Source organism: Lissotriton helveticus, chromosome 4_1 (assembly GCF_964261635.1).
Source record: "Lissotriton helveticus chromosome 4_1, aLisHel1.1, whole genome shotgun sequence".
Classification (NCBI taxonomy): Eukaryota; Metazoa; Chordata; class Amphibia; order Caudata; family Salamandridae; genus Lissotriton; species Lissotriton helveticus.
Genome location: NC_136063.1, coordinates 1,953,416,347 through 1,953,436,719, shown reverse-complemented (window position 1 = coordinate 1,953,436,719; position 20,373 = coordinate 1,953,416,347). Strand labels below are relative to the sequence as shown.

At 40.1% G+C, this 20,373-nt stretch overlaps 1 protein-coding gene across 6 annotated transcripts in view; it reads left to right on the top strand.

Annotated features, from left to right (window-relative positions):
• Positions 1-20,373, top strand: part of FGF13 (fibroblast growth factor 13) — a 1,132,668-nt gene that overhangs the window by 707,123 nt on the left and 405,172 nt on the right. The window contains exon 1 of one of the 6 annotated variants that reach the window (XM_078688627.1): positions 129-174. The exons of the other annotated variants lie outside the window; for them this stretch is intronic. Within the exon in view, the coding sequence (XP_078544753.1) occupies positions 144-174 (31 nt within the window). The 5' untranslated portion in view covers positions 129-143. Of the gene's footprint in view, positions 1-128; positions 175-20,373 lie in introns of those variants that run through there. 6 annotated transcript variants of the gene reach the window in all.

Genomic DNA, 20,373 nt, shown 5'->3' with positions numbered 1-20,373 from the left:
CTGTACCACTGCTATGAGATGATGCTTCTGGACAGTACCTTAGAGAATACTTTAAATATGGCTTAAAGTTTCTCTCCTCTGCTCTCTGTGTCCGGCGCAAATGCGGACTATATCTGTCTGGAAGCATCAGCGTAAACAGAAGCATGGCTTTGGGCTTAAGAAAGTCTTATTCAGGTAAGGGGTGTGCTTTGAATTGTCTGCTCTGAGGGCTTAGCGAGGGAGTTCATCTCTGCATGCGTTCATGTCGGCTTGTTACGGGATGTTTTTTGCTCTGATTTGTTGCAGTGGGGGTTCTTTCACGTGGATCAGTTGCATGTGTCTAGGACAGCGTCAAAGGTTGTCTGTGGAATGAATAACTCTCCCCAGCAGCTAGAAATAATGGCTATCCACAGGCTTCCAGGCAGCACGTTGGTCCCTTTGTCCTGTTTCTTTCACAGCTTAACAACCACTTTGCTGCGAATTAGATCTTAGCTGAGAAAATAGATCTTCGGTTTAATTGAGGTAAACAAAAACAACTCCTACACTGATGCGTACTTAAACATACCCCCATCTCTTATCTATTCCCCCTCAAAGGGTATTAGATGCTCCGAGTCTTAACAACGACTGTTGTATTTACGTTCGCTGGGATTGATTGCCGCCTGTTTGGATCCTGGCGGTCATTCTTTGTTAAATGAGGAGATGGGAGGTCTGCGGAACAGCCTCGCATCTTGAAAACCAACGCCCTGTATCCCCGTACCGAGCATCAGTTAACTGAGGGAGCCATGATGCTGGTCCCACTGCAGAGCACAGGGTGTAAACCCCACTCGAACATGAATAGAAATAGAAATATATGTGCAGTGTTTAGGAGAATTCAAGAAAAGGAAATCAATCCTCATTTAAGCATTACACCCATAAGAAGTTCATTATTTCATCTCTCAAGTGTTCAGTCGAGCCATGTCTCCCACAATCAATGGAAGGACATCAGACACACACTGATCCAGTAATCACCAAAGAGTCATTTATATTACTACAGTTCTAGTCGATTCTATGTGGATGTTTATCTGTGTGTGTGTATTGACAATTAAAAACAGGGACACACCAGAGGTACAGAACATAGTTTAAAAAACATATTATTTAAACTTCGTAGTAGTATAAATGTTTATAGTATTCATAAAAAAAAAAAAATAGAGCCTATGCATTTGACCGCATGGTCGATATAGGAAGCTGATTCTCCGTGATGACTTTCCAAATATTAATACACCTTTTTACGATTGTCTTATTTTGCTTGCATATTCGTTAGTCTGCTCTTTATTAATTACCAGTACTCTGTCAAGGTACCATTTTTCGATGTGTACTTTTTCATTAAATATTAATTCTGTACATTTTACATGATTAAGATGTTAACTGTTGAAATAGAGAATTATTGTGAGCAAGACAACAGGAGCATTGTGCGCTATCTGATGGCGCCCAGATTTCACTTTAAAGTGTACATTTCTCCTCAGTTAGTTTGAGAAAATCAGGTTTTTGAACATTCTGGCATATTGCTTTTACTTTGGTATGCGCCTGAGATACTTAACCTCCATTACAAAGCCTTTCAGATTCCAGCAAAGTGCGTTTACATGAACATAATCGAAGTTGCTTTACCATTTGTAATTTTCTGTTTAATTTACTCATCTTCTAGACAGACAGTTGTGCTTATCTACCCCAAAACGAACTATCCTTTTTTGTTTCCACACTGGATTCCTCTCATTGAAAAACAAATACCAAAACTACGAGCATGTATCAATTTCAACGTCTTGGCTGTGGTTCAGGGCTGCGACTAAAATATTTGAAACGTTTTAAGGCTGCAAAACAAAGAAATACAAAAGAGAAAAGTCTCACACAAACCAAGGAAGCCTGCATAAACACACGAGCAATTGCAACATGCAGGAGTGTATCATGCACTTATGCCGCATCACTTTGTCATCCAAATGTCCTAGGCTCAAAGTTTCCTATGTGCAATTGATAAATTAGAGTTTTATCACGGAAAAATATATTTTTTCAGCTTTCCTTTCCCCTCTTCCACCTCCTCTTTCTCACCTTTTCTGGTTTGCCTTGGACCACTTTCACTTCTTTTACCACCTAGTTCTACAACTCGCTGTTTCACAGATGGGTTTGCGCTATAGAGCTACATACATGTGAATTTTACCAACTGTTTGTATCTGCTCATCACAAAATGTAGACGTGTAGATGGAAATTCAGTTAAGAAAATCATACCTGAGTTTGGTCCTTATAACACAAGGAGCGTTTACAAAATTTTTTGGGAAAAGAAGTTAATTCCACAGAATGGTCTACGCTAATGCAAATTAGTTGAATCACTATTACAATATTGCAAAGAAGGCTGGAATGTCCTCACTGTAATTGTGAGTGCGGTGGAAGGCATTTGTCATTGCTTTATTTCCTCCATTTCCTCTGGTCAAAAATAATATCAGTAATTGTGAAATACTCGAAGAATATCTCCAGCACCCCTGAAGTTATGTTATTTTGCTTTATGTTATGGTTTATGATGCTTTACCACGATGTGTCTGGTCCCACATTGCTTAGGAGTCTGCATCCTTTAGGAATTTTCGGTACTTTCTGAATAGAGTCCAAGTATCATGTTGGCACTGTATTTGGTTGTGTTTCATATTGCTTAGAGTTGAATCACGTGGGGCAATGGGGACGAGGTTAGAATAGACTCGTTTATTGTTTAGCGATGGGTTGTATCGGATGGGGCTGGATTAATCATGGTATGGATCTGTGTGGAGTATGGCATGTGTGTGTGTGCTAAAGAACATTGCATCATGTTAATTTACTGGGTTTCTATGGTTGTCCTGCTCTTGTCTTCGAGTGGTTTCTATGACTTGGCCCTTTATTTGGCTTTGATATAAAGGGAGGTGTTCTGGGTACTTGATGTTTATATTCTTCAGAGGATATGCAGTGTTGTTGAGGTGGCAAACAGCAAATTCTATAGCTTAAGCCACGTTGTACACATGATTATATCAATTGTTGTGTTTCATGAGCACTATTTGTATAGTGTGAAGTACAGATATTATGTTAAAAGAATATGCCACTGAGCTGGACATTTTTTTGTCAACTATATGGCTTAGAGCAATGTTGGGCCCATGGTAACACCGGAGGATGTTTCCAATGTGCACAGTTGATATATGGAAAGACAGGATTATGACATGACACAGATCTGCTGTTGCAAGTGGTTGGAGCCACGTGTGTATGGCATGGTCATGAATGAAGTTAAATATGTACTGTTGGTTTAGTTCAAAAGTTGAGTATAGTTTGATATGAATATACAGTTGAGATGACAACCTCTGAGGAATATATGTGACGTGGAGCTGTGCTGTCTGTGATTGTGCTAGGGGATATGTATATTAGGTACCGTTAAAATATGGTATCCCATTGTGGTCTTATTATCTGCCGCAATGTCAAATCCTTCAATGCAGTCACAGGCGGCAACAGCTTGGGTGAGTGGTCCTAGCATCATTGCTTCCAGAAAGTGAGGTTTCTGGAGATTCTTGCAGATGATGAGCGAGTTATGGATAGGCGCAAGAGAACTATTGGAAGGCCTGAGGCTGAAGTGGGACAAAAGTAGGTGGAGAGAAGCTAACTTACAAGGAGGCCATGATGCATGTCACTGGGGACAGCAGTTGAGACCAGAAGAGCATTAGGTCATACACTGTAGCGTTAAATGAGCACTACCAAAGCAGGAAAGCGTGATGGGGTAGTCAGACAATGTGGAAGTTAAATGCGAAGAAAACAGGGAGTGGGAAAAGGAGAATTTGGGAATCAGGCTTGGCAGGCCTTTGCGAGGCAAAGTGATGAAAGAAGGGACCACCACCCAGGATAGGATCAGAAAGACAATAAGCAGAGGTAGAGAGAGGAGAGGCCAACATACCACGAAGTGATGTCTTAGAATTGTCAATGTAGAAAAAGTTGCAATGGGCCAAGTAGATACACTGGAGAAACAATCATATCACAGCTTTTAAACAAAAATATGAATTGGCCTCACTTGGCAACAAAATCTCATATCTGCTAGGTATAGAGTGGATTGTAACAAAAATGTTGCTTCTGGCTCGAATGGATCAAGATAATAAACTTGTTACACAAGGAGACATCAACACCACCACCCCATTGCAAAGAAACCTGTACAATATACAAATACTACCTATTGTATTCAGGCACTTAAATGGGTAACAACTGTGTTGAGATTGTAGAAACATACACTCATGCACTTTAATTTGGTGAGTGAATGGAAGATGGATAGCCAGTTATTGTATATGTGAAATTTAAAATGTTATATGGAGAAAAGGTAAATTGTGAAATTTACCGAAAACATCAAAGCCAGACTGTGTTCCTATAAGTGCCAGAATATAAAGGTATACTAGTGAGGATGTTTTCCAAAACTATAGTATGTAGTATGCCACAGAAAATATGTTTTTTTCCAGTACTACCACAGCCAGCCTCTTTTCACACATATATAACGATATCATAACAAGGCTGGTATTCAATATCCAGTAATATAGGCACCAACAACTCCCAAAACACCTATATATGAAAGCCCTTTAGCAAGGCCAGAATTCAGAGCACTAATAATTATAGTACATTAACCAGGGGACTACATCGCACCCATTCCTTAGCAAAAGACAAACAGCTGAAGGACTTGTAATTGTTGAATGATATATGTATGCCTTTAGAATATATTAAAATATGACATCTGTGCTCTGATTATGCAAATATACCTGTTGATGGGCTGGGAAGGATGTTGGTGAGTGGATAAATTGTGGATGAAGTCTTGAAAGAACTGAGGGTGAAACACTGTATGGTGACTAGTGTGTGTAACAACACCACAGCTCGTCTGTTTTCGCAACCCGACAGTATGGGATGGCACTACCACAGATACACTGGCTCTCAAAACCACTGTATAGTCACCTTAAACAATCCGCTTTTTTCAGTATCCCTTAAAATTATAGGTACAATAGCCACTTTAGCAAAAGCAAAGTAAGGGTACCATCGCTAGGCTATTTTCTCAATACTGCCAGAACATGTTTCATTTTCCAAACATATAAAGTTATCATAGCCATGTTGGCTTTCAAGCCTCAGTAAAGAAAGACTTCAAAGTCAGGCCATTTTCTCCAAAGCCCCATTATGTAAAGTCACAATTGAAAGGTCAGAAATCAGAACACTAGGAGGTCAAGTACCCCAGCCAGTCTGTTTTCCATCAATCAAATATGTCAAGGCACTTCCTTAATGGTGATATTTAACCTTCCCAGTATGGAAAATGTCCTACAGCTCCTGTGCAAAAACATTGCCCAGGGCAGGCTGCAGGTTCCCTGGTGTCATAACACCGGTTAGGCAACCATTTGTGGAAACACTGTGCCCTACAGATTCCTCAGAGTCATCCAACTGATTTTTTGAAATCAGCAGATCAAAGCAGTTAACAAGGGAAACACAGCTCCCTGCACAGGGAGAGAATTGGCAACGCGTTTAGGAAAGCAGGCCAGAGTTCTGCTATACACCCTGTCAGAGTTTCTGGCTTACATCAATGCACTGCATAGGCTAAAATGACTAACGTGCAAGTAGAAAAACTGCCTTTCACTACAATTCTTAAGGACCGGTCAGAGCCAGGCTCCACAGGGTGTAATGCACTCTCCTGTAATGAGAACACTGGGGCAGAAGTTGTAGGTGGTGAGGGCATGTCAAATAAATAGAGACGTGACAATAGCACAACATACTTGAGAAACTCCTCTTGTTTGACCTACCGGGTACTGCTGACGTTTGGTTAGCTTACAACGTTGGGTAGTTCCAGGTTTGACAGGAACACAAATAAGTAGTTGTTTGGTTGATGTGAGTATGACTCCATGTCACCAACCCTGAAGTGTAGATGGTCTTCTCAGTATAGGTCCTGATGAATGGCAGGTATACTTTACGTTGAGCGCGAAACATGTTGACCTCATTGCACCAATAGAGATGGTTAGACCTAAGACATTATACTTAGCCAAGCTTGCATTGTTTATTTTACCTAGGGTAGGAGACCAATTGATTAAAAATTGTTCTCACAGGCACTCCGAGCCCTATTTAAATCATACCCTCACTCCATACATCTTCATACTTCTGGCCCCTCACCCCATACGACTATTGTAAGAAGGTCACCACCAAATTGCCCCTTCTACAGGGAGCCCGTTGGGTATTGCACCACCGACCCAATAAGGAGCAGCCCAGATGATGAAACATGACACCCGACTGGGTGTGTGAGGGCATTACAATCAATAAATGGACTCCCAACTCTGAACCAAAGCGGTCAGGTTGGTGTCAATTTCCCTTGTCCAGACACCGTTCACTTAGGAACAGCATAACCTTCCTTTTCTACGACTTTAACCGGTGCACATATGCTGGACCTCCCTCTATGCTGAGAGAGGAAAAAGCCCCATAGTGCCTTCTTTGTGAATAGAAGTTGTGTGATCACATTTCCAGAGATTCAATATACTACCTCTTTTTAGGTCACTGAATGTTGGCAAGTATAAGGAAGTAGACATATAAATTCAGAAATTGGCTTGAGAGTTAATAGGGAGTGGGAGAATAGTCAGGAGTGTCTACAGTGGTGTGAATAGTTGGGGTCTTTTGATACCAATTATTTTGAGGTGATGAGATGGGAAGCAGAGGTCCAGAGGGCGTTGAGGACACTAGGTGCAGTGAGAGAAATTTGAGTCAGCACCCAAGTGAGGAGGAAGCCAGACAAATTACGTATTCAAAGGTGTATTGGTTGAAGATGTACTCAGGCCATCTGACACTTGGGAGGTGTGAGAGAGCGTGAAGTGCGTCCTGCAGTCAGGGGTCATAAGGGCAAGGCAAGGGAAGGACACAGGAGTGGAGAACTCCTAAGAAGCTGCTGAAAATGACAGGAATAAAGGGGATCAGCCATTCAGCAATCACTCTAACACTTTAAATAGACATGGCTGTGCAGATGTCACAACTAAATATATACTGGAGGTTCAAATTAGAATACATATAAGTATGCAGAATTCATCTCCAGTGCAGGTATGGGAATGCATAAGTCCTGGAGGGGGAATTTATAACAATGAGACCATAGTGCATGCCTAGACATCAAATGTAGAAAGAAGAACCTAATGTAGAAAGAAGAACCTACTTGTGATGACTCAGATGCAACCTACCCATTTGAAAATCTTTTTTCTACAAAACAATTCTGAATTTTCTCTGCTTTCAAGTGGTTTCTATGTGTATAGTCCTACTTTTACAATGCATCTGGTTGTAAATGTGCCTGCATCTCTACTTTGAAGATGCTGCCATTTATATCTGTATGAATATCTTCTGACTTTAAGAATTTTGGGTTAGCATTTGACGATAACCTAACCTTTATACACCAGATCAGCAATTTTAGCTCTACTATTTTCTTTATCCTAAAGATAATCAGGAAAACTTGTCCTTTCCTACCACCAAATTCTGTGAAAACATTAGTGACATCATTAGCCCTATCCAGACTTGATTACGGTAACGCTCTTTACGTGGGCATCCAAAAACAGCATCTATTCAAGCTGCAACATCTTCAAAATGCAGCAGCCAGACTGTTGTTGGCTGTTCCTAAATTCCAGCCAAATTCCCATGGACTGAAAATGCTTCACTGGCCCGTAGTTGAAAAAAGTATCAAATATAAGTCCTTATGCTTAACCTTCAAGGCATTGCACGGTGTTGGTCCTCAGTACCTGAAGCAACACCTAACCTGGCATCTACCGGTCAGAAATCTACGATCATCGCATAGCAAACTATTACAGACCCTCAGATTCAAGAAAGCGTGTTGGGGTTGACAACGTTTTTTTCTGGGGACAGTTAAATCTTGGAACTCGCTCCTGATTGGCATAACAAATAGCCCAACACTGCTATCCTTCAGAAAATCATTAAAGACTTGGCTCTTTGCCAACTAAACCTCTGCTATTCCTCTTCCTCCGGCAACCTTTTTATCCAGCGCCTAGACGCCTTTGGGCATTCGTACGCTATATAAGATCTCAAATCAAATCATGTTATGAGCACTATCTGATCCTTCAAAGAAGTTGTGTTCACAAGTGCTCAAAAGGGGTAAAGGTAATTATCGCTAGTAAACCCGACGCCCATTGACACCATAGCCAGTTGTAAATCCATTGCCAGTCTTTTTTTCCACACTCATTCTTAACTTGTTCTCCAAAGATAATTCATGACGTTTTTTTATCAGTTTTATCCTTTCAAGTACAAATACTTGAAATATGTATTTTCATCTACTCACCTGCTATTATAAATTCAAATTGCAGGGCCCATCAGGCAAATCACTAATCAATGGTTATTATAACATTTGTAGAACCTCTGGACAGTGTCATCCTTATAAAAAATGACAAAGAGCCATGTTATCCCACCCAATGTCAAACTAGAGTCCATTTAAATGATTCTTTACTCTGCAGCCCAGGCTTGTCTCAACACAAAAAACATGTGATCAAACAATAGTCCTAGGCTGAGACAACTTTAATAACTCCCCATGGTGGCAAGAATCAAACTCAATATGGCATGCATAATCTTTTACTGATGATAGTGATGCATGGTTTGATAGAGAGAAAATTGAGTTTAACAATATCGAGAAGTCCATTCCTTAACAACACCCTTTATATTGTTTTGTGTAAGAGCAGTACCTGACGATTACTTAGTTACATTTGGCATTTAATATAGATTCTATGGCTATTTTAACTTGAACTTGATTATGTGTGAGCGCCTGTTTGTACATGCTTATTTATAGTTGACGATAAGAGGTTGTTTTTTTCTGTTTGGAAATTAATGAAAACCTTGAAAAGTTGAGGAAAAAATGATCGTATAATCTGATAAATGCGAACAGAGGGGAAACAGCGTATTATCTTCTGGACTGTTGTCACCTGAAATATACAAACTAATCAATCTTCAGTATCCTATCACCAGAAAAGTGCCTTGCTGGTTCTCAACATGATTATTATATAATGATCACAAACTATAGTATCTTGGGGCAAGCAAAAGATTTTTGGGTTGATTTTGAGTTTTGCTAGGAGAGTTTATGTCCATCAGTGAGGTGGATCTAGATTATGCATTAAGAAACAAGTGGAAATCTTCCATGTTCTTAGTTTTCCACTATGCTGGAATGTTACTGTCTCCACCATTAAATAAACACTTTGTGATGAAAAGTGAGGGCAATTCAACTAATGCCAACGGCGGAGAATGAATTCTCCAACACCAGCAGTATCACTGGTAATATACCCTTTATGTGAGCGACATGGTCTATTCCCACATTTCTAAACTCTCAGCCGATGAGTTCCCACATGGTGTGAACACTCTATCTGTATACCATACCATAAAAGTCCCACCTTTTTTTTTGTTGCTTTTGCACAGAAGTAAATCTACCATACACAATGGTAGATTTGACTCCCCAGATTTGACTGGTCATGTGCCACCGTTTCTGAAAATTTGTCATTGCGCCTTGGTGGGCGCAATTGCAGCATATCTGCAATTTAAAGAGTTGAATTTTGAGTTCTAAGACTTTGGAAGCATGCAGTGAGGATCCATCATTTATGTCCCTTCCCAAATCAAATCCTTACTTTCAACAATATGCTGGGCACGCAGAGAACAGCAAAAGGTGAGAACATGCTATAAGAAAACAAGAGCTAAATGCCATTACTCATTATCAGATAAAGTTTGGCTTTGTCAAAATTAACGTTATATCAGTTAGCGACTACTTAGAGTTACATAGGCGTAGTGGTGAACAAAGTTATTTTAGACTTATAAAATACATTGCGCTCCACCTGCTTAAGTGGTGGTTGTCTCTCGGCTGTATTTAGCGAGGACTACACAAAATCACATAGGTTAATTTGGAGACTGGGGTATTAAAGTTGAAGACCTCACAAAATGCCTTGAAGTGAAAGGTGCTTCTCAATAACAGTTTCTGGGTATGAGGTCATTACTTGTTTGAACACCTTTTGGTGTTCAGGGTTCAGATACCATTCTCAGGAAACCTATCAGACATGCTTGCAGATTTTTCAGGTTTGAAAATTTGTCACCCAGATCTGCTACAAAACTAGCAGCCCCCTGCAAGCTATGGAAGTGGAAATGCCCAGTCCTGCATTGTAGCCAGTAGTCTGAGCTAGTCCGCGAGAACAATGTTTCTGCCATCTGGATAACTCGGATCATCAAAGAGTTTTCCTAGATATAACATTTCAAGCAAGGAGTATTGAAAAATATCAGTTAGCATTAAGGTAGACTTCATCTTCATCAGCAACTGGTATAGACAGAGGAATATGTAAAAACATAGTAAAAAAATAACCTATTCAGATTCAAGTAATTTATAATATTATATATTTTGCGCTGCAAACATCGTAAAGCTATGTCTTTCAAGAGCAATTCTTATAAGTGATAATCTGTATTAATGTGAGGGTTTATTCGGCACTTTGGCCTTCACTGGGCACAGAGTGAGGCAGCCCAAACACGTGTCCCTAAATACACAGCATCTCCATCTTACTTTTACCCCTCCCATGCTGAGCTCGTCATGAGCCACGGCGCTCCAGTGCTCATGATGAGCTCAGCTCGTCATGTCCCGTTTAACGCTCAGGTGCGGGGAAAATTCCTCTCGTGTGCTGAACATTCCACGGGAGCCAATGCACTTGTGACGAGCTCAGCTCATCATGAACACAGGAGCGCCATGCCTCATGACGAGCTGAGCTCGTCATGTGCATGCGGGCGCTGTGCACGCCCCCCCAGCATAGCAGGTGAATAATCCCCGCAGCGAAGGGGTTAAAACCTGCACCTTGTCTTTAGGGTCCCTTGTAGACCTGCACATTTGACACTTGAAGAAGTGCACTTTTATTAAAAAGTAACGTTTCCTGAGTACATAATGGGAGGCGTGGCTTACATAATGCCTCCTTTTTTTTATCCATGTGGCTATACTGTGTTGAAAGGTTTGTCCATATGCAGATCCTTATGAGTGCTCAATCAGGCATAAATACTAATTTCTCAGTGGTGATCCAGAAATATTGATATTCTCAAGCTTATGATTGGTATGTTATAGGTAATAAACATGTTTTTCATCAAAGTTAGTAGTTACTGTGTAATTGATTACCTACACATTTAAGGGTTTGATTACGATGTCGTTAGGAAAGGCTCAGAGTGGGATTCGGATTCTGCAAATCAGATTTGGTACCTCCGTTCCCGACCGAATCAGTCACCTTTCCAGATGACCGAGTATGATGCAAGGAAGCCATCCGGGCTGTCCGAAACAGTTCAGAGTGGGATTCTGGCAACCCAAGCTAATCGAAGCTGAATTGTACAGCCCAATGGAGATGGTTTCCGAACGAGCGAGTACAATGACTGATTTGGACAGCTGTCCCGGCTTGGTTTGCCCTATATAGAACAGCTTTTGGAGTTGGTCTTTTGGGGCCCATTGCGGGACTCCCTTCACCCAGAAGTGACCGAATGTGGCCCGTGAGGGCAGCCAAGGGACCCCTCTTCCCAACCATGCACAATGAGGCATGCACTATGGGGTGTCCGCCACAGGGTGCAAAGTTTTCCCCTGCCACCCCTTTTTTCGATGGGAGCCTGTGTTCTCATTCTGGACACAGGCTCCCATTGACGTCAATGGGAGTACAACCAAACTAAGTCCGTAAGCATCCAGACACATCATAATTGGTTGTTAGGACTCACAGAATAGGAATAGTTCGGAAAACATTCCTAACCGAATTCAGTGAAAATCCTTTCCTGACGACATCGTAATCGGCCCCTCAGTTGCTTAATCAGCCTGCTTGCGTGCTTCTGACTAAATGTTATGTTCAAAACAATCTTGTAGTTGCAATATACACACAATGAGCTGTTTTGCGTGGGCACATGGGCACAATTCCTGCACTCTGCAAAGAGAACTAGGAGGTCCGTAGGGTAAAGATAGCCAGGGTCTAATGTTCAGGTGTAAGTGAGCTGCATGTAGACCTGCACTTCACAGAGTCCTATCCATGCGCACAGGACAATTAGCACTCCTTTCTAGAGAAAACTGTGGTTCCTTCATTTAGGTGGTAAGCTACCCCGTGCATCATAAGAGGTAGTGCTCCTTCAAGCTGTCAATAGAATACAATTCCCACAGACACATTCTACAGAAAAGAATTCACTTTTTCTCCCTTTCTGTTGTTGCTCAGTCTGCAAAATATACAGACCATTGGTTACTAGTGGAGAAGTGTGGCTCACTGGTTAGAGGAGGCAGACCTGGAAGCAGAGGTCAGCCCGGGACCAGGGTTCAATTCCCGGCTCGGCGGGGTCTTGAGTCCTAAAATGTCCATGGACTCGACAAATCTCGCTCCGGTGCCTACTCGATTCACGGGTTCACACTCTGCGACTCTGGGCAATAGCTTGCTTAATCTCCACAACGGCCCCTCGCAGCGGGATGCCTGGCTTTCACCTTGCGGAAACCCTGCCGGGATTATCTCACAGGGGAATACCAGGACGGGTTCCCTAAGCAAGCGCTTAGAAACCGCTCGGTGATTTGCGCTATATAAATTCCTGTACATTTACATTTACATTTACATTTACATTTACTTGCTTCAATCATAAAGTGCCTAGTAAGTAATTTAGTCGCTACTATCTCTACGTAATTTCTAGTGGTAAAATTAATTCTCCCTTTAAGTAGGGTAACTTTGTTTTCATTTGGTACGTCTGCTAAAATTTAAAACGCTGCTTATGAATTATAATTCAGTGATCTGTCAGTTTAGAATTGTAATTATATGTTCTTATGGATTAAGAGCGAGGGCTAGTACATTGTTGTTCTTGGGTTCAGCGGTAGAGCCTTGGATGCTGTGTTCTGAGCAGTGTGGATTGTGTTCTGTAGGCACATTGCCTTTACGCTGACTGCGTCACACCATTAACACTTGGAATACTGTAATAAGAGCCTGAGGGTTTTTAATAATTAAGGTGAGCGTGAATCTATAAATGTATTCTGGTCATGGTTGGTGTTCTGGAACACAAGCCGAAAACATTTACAGAATTTGGTGTGCAACCAAAGTTTGTGGTACTGTTTGAGAATGTAGGGAGTGTAATGTCGGTGATTTGATATCTGATAAAGAAGCTAGTGCTGAAGTTGGGCCACAGGTGTTGACGGATCAATAGCATGATTTGTAAAAACCACTGCAAAAGATGTTTTTTATCATGTTTTAAAATCATATTCCAGTCATGAACAGAGCAGAAGTATAAAAGTAATACAACGTTACTAGTAATACTCATTTTACTGTTTGGTACATTCTAGTTACTCATATATAATAGAAACACTTAGCTTATAAATCTCTATGCTTTTAAACAAAAGCCAATGTATGAGCGATTTTGTTGTGCAAGTAGTTCCTGAATTTGATTGTTTGTCATTTTACCTAAATCTGAAATGGTCAATTCGTCCTGGTCTGTGAGGTTCTTTCAAAGAAGCAACATCAAAGTCTTCTCACATGTAGCACAACATGTTTCCTCTTCCTGGTACAGAAATACATATCCCAAAGACCTGAGACTAGGTTTAGGTAAAATTTTAATTTCTCAAAGTTTCCCAAAATATCCGTTCTTTTACCTGAGTGTGCACCTTGCATGAAAAGTAATGCAAAACACTAAGAGTAGACTGGTTCCCATAGAAAATGTCTTGCTTAGAGGCATTTTCTGCTTGAAACATCCCCATGTCAGTGCCTTGCAAAACGTTTGTAAGTGAGGCATGAGCTCCTTTAAACAAAATTGATTCAAGATACCAGCATAAAACATTTTGCAAGAAAAGAATAATTTGGTGAAATTTTGCTAGAATTTAGCAACATTTTTAAATAAAAAAATATTGCACTATTTTGCATACCACAAATAGCATGCTGCAGCGCGGACAATGCTGTGAAAATAGTAACTATAGAACCCGATATTGACCACTGGAGCTGGCTTGGGGGCACGCTGAACAGAGTGAAAATCAACTGACCCCGACACAAACAGATAAAGAACAACAGTCAAGACAGCCGCCATCTTATTTCATGAAACATAGCCGGTGCTAAGAAATGGCTTGAAGACGGCCTGCCCCTTCAAACCTGGGCGTCTTGTGACTTAATCTCCCTACAGGAGACTTGGGCGCTATAGGAGCTGCCGCTTGTCGGATAGACTCACTTCAGCACACCAGCAGAAAAAAACTGGAAAAATGGTCGTCCAAAAGGCAGGCTAGCAGCCTATGTCTCAACTGAAATCAATATTAAATTCGAGCAAATAGCCCCCCACTGACCATACATGCTACTAATAAAACTGTCTCTACCAGACAGAGCAGCACCTGTAATACTGGTTAACATCTATGTTCATCCATCTGCGAAAGAGAAGAAAGCTCACAGTCAGCTGCTAACAACCACAATCAATGACATACGAAACAGCAACCCCACCTGGGAAATTATAATCACAGGTGATTTTAACACAAATTTAATCTATACACCGGAAGACAACGAGAAATTAACAGCACATAACGAGTTCTGGGAGGTACAACCCCAATACCAGCTTAAATCGGAACGTCCAGATCCAGTAGGACAACAGCTTGTGACAACTTTGGAATACCTGGGCCTGAGAATAATAAATGGGAGAACTCCAGAGGATTACCCTCCAATGAATACCTACTTCAGAGGGAAAGTGCAATCAAGGCTTGATTATACTGCACTATATCTACCATTATTCCCCTTTCTCACACGGTTCTCGATTGAGTTCACTACTAAAAGTGACCACTCATATCAACATATTTACTTCCATTTAAAGCCTCGCAAGCATCAAAACAGCATGATAATTGTTGAAAGCACGCTCTCTACTGACTTGAAACGACTGAAATGGTCAACAGAGAATATTGACGAACTTCAAGTAACAATACAGAGAATTAAAATGGAAAGCGAAATGAGCAAACACAGCAAGATACAAGAGTGGGTAGCTTTCACGAATAAACTACTAACAATTATGTCTGTCAAACCTAAACAACCCTAGGAACTGAAACCCACTAGGTCAACATCAACTGAACTTGTCAAACTTAAGCGAGAAATAAGGAAAAATGTAAGAAACTAAAAAGAACAGAGATTTCTTCCCTAGACTGGGAATCAATATGGAATCTCAAGTAAAAGTGCAAAAAGATACTGACGGAAGACAAAAGAAGACAGGAGGATAACATTTGGGCCAAATTATTACATACTGTGAAGAAAATAAACTCAAGTGCCTTTTGGTGAATAATAAATGGTCTAAAGCGGCCTGCTAGCTCAATTACCTCAGGCGTACAAGAAAATGAGGGGGTAACAATATTAATAAAGAGATTCACAGACATTGACCCCAATAACACCCTAGAACTCTATACCCTTCCCCCCCCCCAAATTCCAAAAGCACCTTAACCACTCAATACTCTTACCCACCCAAACCTCCCACCCTTTTTGTAACCTTACCATCCTATTCACTTACCTGCTCTTAAACCCTAAAAACACCCGTACCACTCTATAACATGACCCACCCCTAAACCCTAAATGAGCTCTTACCACTCAATACCGTTGCCTACCCCTAAACAATAAAAACACAGTCATCACCCAGTACTCTTACCCTCACCTAAACCCTAAAAGACCTGTTTACCACCGACACCCTCAGCAATCCTAAACCCTAAAAAAATCCCATAGCACCCAATACTTTTTCCCAGCCTTTAAACCCAAACACACCCTTAATGACTAATACTCTTACCCACCCCTAAAATAACATTCACCTCCCAATATTCTTATCCACCCCCAAACAATAAAAACACCCCTACAACCCTGTACTCTTACCCACACCTTGACCCTAGAACACCCTTACCACCCTATCCAAATACCCATCCGTAAACCCTAAAAACACTTACCACGCTATACCCATAACCACACCCAAACCATAAAATCCCCCTTACCACCCTATACCTTTATCCACCCCTAAACCATAAAAACACCCTTACCATCATATACCCTTACCCACCCCTAAATGCTAAAAATATCCTTACCACCCATTCCCCTAAACGCTAAAACATACTTACAACCCTTTGCCATAAACCCTAAAAACACCCTCACCCTCACCCCCATTACCCTTACCCAACTCTGAACCTTAAAACACCCTAACCATCGTATACCCCTACCTAACCCGTAAATCCTAAAAATCCCCTTGCTACCTTACACCCTTACCCACTCCTAAACCCTCCAAAACCCTGACCATCCAATATCCAATACCCTCACTCACCCTAACCCCTAAAAACACCCTCACCACCCTGTACCCTTATTCAACCCTAAATCCTGAAGGCACCCTCACCACTGTATAATCTTAAACACTACACCCTAAAGTATACAACCCCCCTTGCTATCAATCTGTCTATCTATCTGTCTATCTATCTATCTATCTATCTATCTATCTATCTATCTATCTATCTATCTATCTATCTATCTATCTATCTATCTATCTATCTATCTATCTATCTATCTATCTATCTATCTATCTATCTATCTATCTATCTATCTATCTATCTATCTATCTATCTATCTATCTATCTATCTATCTACCTATCTATCTATCTATCTATCTATCTATCTATCTATCTATCTATCTATCTATCTATCTATCTATCTATCTATCTATCTATCTATCTATCTATCTGTCTGTCTGTCTGTCTGTCTGTCTGTCTGTCTGTCTGTCTGTCTGTCTGTCTGTCTATCTATCTATCTATCTATCTATCTATCTATCTATCTATCAAACTATCTACCTATATATATGTATATGTATATATGTACAAACATGCATATATGTAAAAACACACATACACTTATCTTTAATATACTTACCTTTTATTGTAAAGGTTTGCATGGTAAAGGTTTATGCATTATAAAGACAAATGCGTGATAAAGGACTCTTGGTAAACGCGTGTGGTTGTAAAGACAGCATTCTAAAGGCTGTCGATTTGCAGAGCTAGTGGATTTTTTTCTTGTCCGGCCAGTCTCATATTAGTAGAAGGGAAATTCAAGTCATTTATTAGAGAAGGGAAATTCCATTCTGTAGAACGTACATTGACTGCATAGAAATTTCCTACAATTGTTATTAAAGTAGTCAAATATTAGAAAACCATGTGCAAAAATCAGTCCGTTTTTATAATTGTTTCAAATTAGCATACAATTATTTTATTTGTTCTTAATCTTGAATTGATTTGATTTGCTACCTGAAAAAAGTTTTGAACTGAAATCTAATAAAGACTATACAAAATTGATTCTGTGGAATGTGTTCCCAGCAAACCACAATGACAAGGTACTCATTATAAGATTGTTTTAATAATTTAATAACAGTGGACTTGTATGAAAATGTTGATTCAGGATGATTGTAAATTTCCCATGGATTCGAACATTTGTACATTAAAAGAGAGAGAATTGGTTCGTCATCATTTCAGGAAGCCATTCTTGATTTCTTCTTGCTATATACTTGTTCTGCTTGGGATGAATGGTGTGAGTACATATATTTTTGCAGCTATGCCTTTCTTAATCCATAAGGGCTATTTGAAGTTGAAACCTCAAATCTTACATATATTTGTGATATTTTAAATATAAATGAGTTGGCATAAGCACCTTTTGTGCACAAGAATGTGAGTTTGAGATCTTCTTTACAGTTACACGTCTTGCTCTTTTAATAAGGCCAGAGGAAGATAGTAGTTTTGACCTTTTGGTAGGCAGAGACAGTGAGGAACTAATATTGAGAAAGGACTTGGCAGCTGATACTGCTTGTACTGGTGGCCAGTATTGGGGAGGAAAAACAGAATATGTTAAGTGATCATTATAATATCTGTTACACAGTAGCTTTAGGCTACCTCTCTTGGAGAAAGAGGACATTGTGGAGTGTGCTGACAGGTGGTCATATCCAGACAACAGAAATCATTTTTAAAATGTATCTTTTAAAAGCGGGTTTGAAGAAATAAAATCAAACCTCAGACATATCATTGTTCAATGGGGCAAAGTACTGCCTTTAAATATTGTTCATTGATAGATAGAGTGATGTCACATAGATAGATTTGTGTACGAAAGTGCTAGGGGAGGTTTTGGCCACTGATGAGTTAAGGTAGGGATGATAGAACATTATCATGGGCTTTGTTAAAAACGGTGTTCCTTGCAAGACTCTCCTGGTGTGGGGTAGGAAATGCCTTACTTCATTCTCATGAAAGGCCTGAGTCTGTCAATCTAGCTACTTTGTAAACATGACAGAGTAGATCATTGCATTGTATGATGTCAACATTTGCACTGAAATGTCGCTTTTGTAAAGACTTAATTGTCACTTATCACTTCGAAGATATCATTGGAGAATTTCAGTAATACTGTTTTAGATCCATTCCGATGTCAGAATCTGGTATGTGAGGAGTAGTGAAACTGTTATTGAAAAAGATGAGTATGGAGTAGAAAGAATTCCTTTCATGAGGATCTTGTATACAACAAAATGTTTTTGATAGGCAAGTAGTTGTTACTAATAGCTTGGTTGAGTTTTACGTTCTTAAGTAGAGGCATGTGGATGGGATTATAAGGTTTTTGTGAAGCTGAAATGCTACATATGACAGCAGATATTTATTTATTTATTTTTTTACAATCACCTTTGCCGTCGTATGTCGGACTCCACTACCCCCCCACCAAGCCCCACCCCGCACCCCTCATAGCCTCACCGCACCACAGCGAGCTGCCACTGTTTTAAGAGAGAGAGTGAATGAAAAGCAGAGTTCAGTGACTCATTTGGTTAACTCAGATCAGGTTAGGGGTATTTTTTAGGTGGCTTGCCATTGTGTTGAATTTTGTCATTTGAAAATTTTTAAGATTATTACACTCAGGGATCTATGCTTCTATGTTGTATAGCTAGTGAAATGATTTTGAATGCATTGCTGATCTGATGATTTGTGTTAGTACTATTTGAAGTGAAGTTATTTATATCTGCTGTGGTGGTGTTTTTTTTTAATTCTTGGCACAATACATTTTTTGTATTAAGATTTATTTGATTGGTGATATTCATTTATCATTCATTTGAACCAAATAAGAGTGGTGTTAAATGATACATGTGTATGCATTAAGTGCATTAAAAAGATCTGTGTGGGGCTGTAAAGTGGAGTTATTCCAAAGGGTGAACTTTCTAAGCAGTAGAAATATGATGGCTTTCACTCTGTGTTTTGAGATGAAGTCTATGTATAACATTAAGTCGATAGCATAGCATTCATCAACTATACCTTAATGGTGTGTTTATGATTGCCAAGGACTTTGTTTAGTAATCCTTGTATTTTGAATCGCATATAACATATGTGTTGGTAAAAGAGAATAATTGGATTTGTGTCATTATGAGCATCTTTGGTGAGTTCCTTCGGGGTGATGCTAGATTGTTGCTGTTGGTGGTGTTCACCTTTTGTGGACATGCCTTAGAACACTTCATTAATGACATTCTTCAAGGTTAGTGATGCAAACAATGGTCGCTGAAGGTTTATGTGATTGTTGATTAGTGGTACTGAGGGTAGTCTTGAGTGATATTTGCTAAGGAATGTTATTTTATGAGTAAATATAAATACGAAATGTTGGAATTCCTTGGTATGAGTTGTTTAGCCAGTGGTGGTTTGATTATTATTGTTAATGTCTTAGATGAATTGTTTTGTCAATTGAGCTTGTGTGAGATAAAGGTGTTAGGATTGAATATATGAATTGTTTTTGTGTGGGTCTCAACGATTGGTGTTTTCAGTTTCTGGGATGAGTGGTAGTTTGAATCTTATTATAATAAAACCTGTACGGTGTGCTGCACACTAGCATTTTTCGTCACTGTAGACCCTATTGCCTGCAAAGGAGGTTGAGGACCCTTGCAAATATGTGGGATAATAGGCATGTATGAATTTGCTACACCAGTTGGATTGATAGTAATGTATTACACAGATGGACCGCCTGAGTAAGTTGAGCCGGTGTAGCCCCTCTCCCACCCTCCTTGGAGTGGACATGAATCTCCTTGCCCCTATCGTTTGCTGATCTAACCCTGGCATTCTGTAGTTTCACTTAATCAGAGTAAAGGGGGCCAAAATAATTCAAACATGTCGGAGCCACTGACCTTGTTATCGCATGTTTTAGTGCTGCAGGAACGACTTTCATTAATTTTTTTTAATAAACAGTGATACTGTGACAGCTTGCTGCTTTGAAATGTGAACAGTTCGGCTGTGGCGCCTTGATGTCTTTAGGTATTTGTGGTGCTTCTATACATTTCTGCTATTGTCAGGGCTTTAAGTGGGATGAAAAAACTGGGGGGTCTCTCAAAGGGGCGTGGCCAGTGTAATTAGGGGCGTGGCTTTAAACACTTATGCAAAAAACT